At 44.0% G+C, this 4,142-nt stretch overlaps 1 protein-coding gene across 1 annotated transcript; it reads left to right on the forward strand.

The window, feature by feature from the left end:
• Nucleotides 1–1,867: 1,867 nt before the first annotated feature.
• On the forward strand, nucleotides 1,868–3,233 carry LOC146758544 (obscurin-like protein 1). Its single transcript, XM_085514499.1, has 2 exons — nucleotides 1,868–2,200; nucleotides 2,667–3,233. Exons 1-2 carry the CDS (start codon nucleotides 2,163–2,165, stop codon nucleotides 3,010–3,012), a joined length of 384 nt encoding a protein of 127 aa, XP_085370625.1. The 5' UTR covers nucleotides 1,868–2,162; the 3' UTR covers nucleotides 3,013–3,233.
• The last annotated feature ends 909 nt before the right edge of the window (nucleotides 3,234–4,142 follow it).

Below are 4,142 nucleotides of genomic sequence, written 5' to 3' on the forward strand. Positions count from 1 at the left end.
CATGCTTTTGGCTCAGGAAATTGGCAGTTTCAGCAAAGAGTGGATTACAGAAAGGGTAGATTTGGGAGGTATCTGTCAGAGAAAATGAAATATGAACGATGACAGAAAGACTATGGCAACAGCTGGAATCAACCAAGTTAATCCTCAGCAGCCAAAGCCAGCCCACGTCTTATTGCAGAGGTGTAGGGAGAAAACACAGAAATGTAGTGCTTTTACACTTGAATTTTGCTAGCTGAGGGCTATTATTAGCTGTTTGCCTCAGAAACCAAAGGTTTTCTGTTCTCTTTCAGACCGGATGAGCTCATGGCTGCACAGGGTAATGTAATACCTCCTCCACTGCCATACGTGGAGAGTGCTTGCCTAGCTACCGTTTCTCATGTGTACCACCGTAACATGACGTGCAAGTCCAGCCCTCACTGCAAAATGATGTGGTGTGAAAGTCAGGAGGGATTATGAGTACTCTTGGAGTGGTTGGCTCTTTCACTACAGAAATCCTCATCTTACTAGCTTCTCCCAAAGTGCAATGGCTTTCTGAGTCTTAATTTCTCCTCTTACCATTGCACTCAGAAAGATTTTCAGAATTCCTCTACCCCAGGGTTCCACTGGTAGCACAGAACAATCCCATTTTAAGGACATGTTGAATGTTAGGTGCTCAGTGTTGAGCATTACGGGATGCAGATTAGACCTTCTTGCTTAAAAGAAACAAGTGCTGCACACCTTGGAAACCTATAGAAAACGAGAGTAAAAAGGGCTGATTCTGCCATCTCATTATCTCAGTATTTGTGGTGCACGCTGAAATCCTTATTTGAAGTGGGCCAAAACTCCATTGCATTTGTGAGAAGTTTTGCATCACCTGGTTGGTCTAGGCCATGTTTGTTGTCTTGCTAATAAGCAACCCTTCTGATCTTCATCAAATCATTGCGGTTGGAAAAGACCACAAAGATCCCCACATCCAGCCTCACCCCATCCCACCATGCACACTGCCCACGTCCCTCAGTGCCACATCTCCATGGTTATTGAACACTCCCAGGGATGGTGACCCCACCACCTCCCTGCAAAGCTGTGCCACCACATCACCATTCCTCTTCAGAAGAAGTTTTCTTAACATCCAACTTGAACCTTCCCTGAAAATCATCAGTCAAAACAGGGGCTGTTGAAGATGGGCGGAGAGAATGATGCTTCTGCAGTCAATACAAGCAGGGAGATCAAATGTAGTGTGTGTCAACTGCATTCTTGCATTGGCTTGCTGCCCTGCTCCCTCGCCTTCAGTGGACTGCAGTGCTGGTGGTAGAGCTGTGGTGTGAATCCTGGGATTGCACGTACTGCAACGGTCAGCAGCACAGCAACTTGAGCTGAACTTACCCTCCTGGGCAGCTGCTGCCACTCAGAATTCAGACAGCATGCAGAGGAGAAAGTCATGAAGGAAGGGAAAGGGATGGCAGCAGAAGGCTTCACAGAGTGACAGCGGGGAGGAAGGAGATAGGGGACAGGTCCTGGAAGGGTTTGCCATGACTGCTGGGGAGCGGGAGCCTTCCCGGTCACCTGAGCTGGGTATGCCTGAATATGCTTGCATGAATGATCTGAATGAGTGGTCTTCCATGTCTCCACTGCAAATAAAAGGCAATGTCAATCCCCCTCACACCTGCTAGTCCTGCATTCATGCTTGGAGCCTCTGTCTTGGTATCAGCATCAGGACCCTGGGATCTTTCCTGGGACCCAAACAAGCATAGGAAGCTTATTCAAAATTGCTCTGCTGTTAGAAGCTGGCTAGCACTAGAAAAGTCCATGACGTAAGTGCGTCAGAAATATTCTGCACTTCTACAGCCTTTTGTAGGGCAAACCATGGAATAGAAATGGAAGCCCATTTATTTAGGGTTTATCTGTTCTCCCACGCCTCAAATAGGAACTAGCATGAACGCTCTCAGCAACCAGTTGTTGGTAAAAGGAGAATCAGATAAAACAGTCATTAAAGTAATCAATAAAAGATTCAATGTATCAATCGATCCCACTTAGCAAAGTGATTAACTGAATCCCCTTAACTGAAGTGTGTATGCCTAACTAATTACACTTGATATCTTTCTGATGCTAACTCCATTTGTTGACACAAAGGGTAAGGTGGGCTTTAAACACTTTCTTCTATATGTGTTAGGTATTAAGAGGAGATGACCTCAGCCAGTTCTCTGAAGAATCAGGGGTTGCTGTGAGTACAAAACCATGATTTATGCATAAAACTGAGCTACAAAATCTAATGTAGGCCAAATATTCACCATATTAAGGGCTATATCATTACCAAAGGGTAGAGTCAAAAGATGTTTTTCTGCTCTTAAATTTCTATGGTTTCCTGATTTTGAGGTCTTCATAATTGAGCTGTACTTGGCTGATATCCAGTGCAGAGTGGAGCAATATCAAAAAGACACACAGATGAAGATCTGTCATTGTCTTCATTAGAAGAAATCTGAAAATTAGGAGTCCAAGCTGATAGTAAAGACTACCCAGAGGGATGGGATGACCATAGGGACTGTGCTGAGATGCATTATAATGTGTGATAAACACTGTGAAGCAGAGTTGCTCCAGGAAATGGTCCAATACAACACAGAAGCAACTTTTAATGTCTTCCAGTCACAAGTTGTTCATATCTAATGTATATTTTACCCAATGTTTTCCAGTTCAATTCCAGAAGCAGAGGATGCCTTTATCAACAAGCAGAAGGTGCAGAAGGAGGTGAAGGCTGCACCAACAGAAAATGCCACGCTGAGCTGCGAGGTGACCCAGGAGAAGACGGAGGTGAAGTGGTACAAGGAGGGGAAACTGATCACCTCGAGCAAGAAGTTCAAGGTGGAGTCAGAGGGCAAACAGCGTCGGCTGGTGGTGAGCCAGGTGGAGAAGAAAGATGCAGGGGAGTACAGCTGCGAGGCTGCTGGCCAGAAACTCACCTTCAAGATTCATGTCACAGATGAGAGAAATTGTTTTGACTGTATTGAACCCCCCAACAAAGAAGGAGGGGAAAGTTAAGTGGTTTGACACATTCAACCCCAGCATTCAGTGATGTAGACGGTGCTTAAATTCTGTTTCATTCATGTGCTTTTCTGTTTGCCTTCCGAAGCTATGAACACTTAGGACTTGGGTAGCCTCAGCTTAAGACAGGCTGGAAATAATTTGGGAATTTCCCTGGGGATCTCAAGTAGATGCAATGATAGCAAAATGAGAAGTCAATAATTTCAGGGGAAATTAAAGAATATGAAAGATATCTTCAGGGCACAAGCACACCCCTGCAAATGCTTCTTCCTAAATAGTCTCAGAGACAGCATTTGGTCACAATGCTAGAAGGCAGCATTGGTGGTTTCTATTAAATTAAAGAAACCTGCAACTAAAAAGGTTTTCCCGTATTTTCTTTTGTTTTCTTCTCTATAGCAGGTACAAAAGAAATGCTTAAAAATAGTAAGGCTTCAAGCTGGTGCTTTTCTTTCCAAAATGGAGGAAGACAGGTGTTCTATTTATTAGGAGAGTCTGATAGGAAAGTGGAAAAAGGCTTTTTACCAGGGTCTGTAGCAACATAAGAAGGGGCAATGGTTTCAAAAGTGAAGAGGGTAGACTCAGTTTGGACATGAGAAAAGTTCTTTATGATGAGGGTGGTGATACACTGGAACAGATTGTCCAGTGAAGGTTGTGGGTGACTCATCATTGGAGTGTCCAAGGGCAGGCTGGATGGGGACCCTGGGCAGCCTCATTTAGTGAATGATGTCCCTGACCACGGCAAGAGGTTGGACTGGATGATCTTTAAAGCTTCCTTCTATACCCAAACCGTTCTATGATTCCATAGGGGAAACCATTTTATTACTGCCTCTGAAAACTCAGGAGATATTAGAACTGTTTTCAGAAATAAGTAGGTGAGAAAAATACATTTCCTCACTATGACTTAATCACAAACAGAATTTAACCTTGACCCCTCACCTGGCTTTTGCTGGCAAAGCAACTTACAACTGTCAGCTTGTTTGGACAATTTAATGCCTGTCCCCTTGTATGAAACAGACTTTTCAATGACTGCGTATGCTGGTGTGCTGCTGGACAGTGGGGAAAGGGGTGTTTTTTAATTTTTGAAGATTTTGGAACATGATACTGGTGGAAATGAAAACAAGTTTAGG

The sequence above is a fragment of the Coturnix japonica genome, chromosome 13 (assembly GCF_054131305.1).
Source record: "Coturnix japonica strain WE chromosome 13, WE-NBRP24, whole genome shotgun sequence".
NCBI lineage: Eukaryota > Metazoa > Chordata > Aves > Galliformes > Phasianidae > Coturnix > Coturnix japonica.

Bases quoted from the DNA above. Each gene is read 5' to 3' on its own strand.
- LOC146758544 (XM_085514499.1), top strand. From the start codon at position 2,163: ATGACCTCAGCCAGTTCTCTGAAGAATCAGGGGTTGCT. The intron at 2,201-2,666 runs GTGAGTACAAAA...AATGTTTTCCAG, and splicing joins CTGAAGAATCAGGGGTTGCT to TTCAATTCCAGAAGCAGAGG.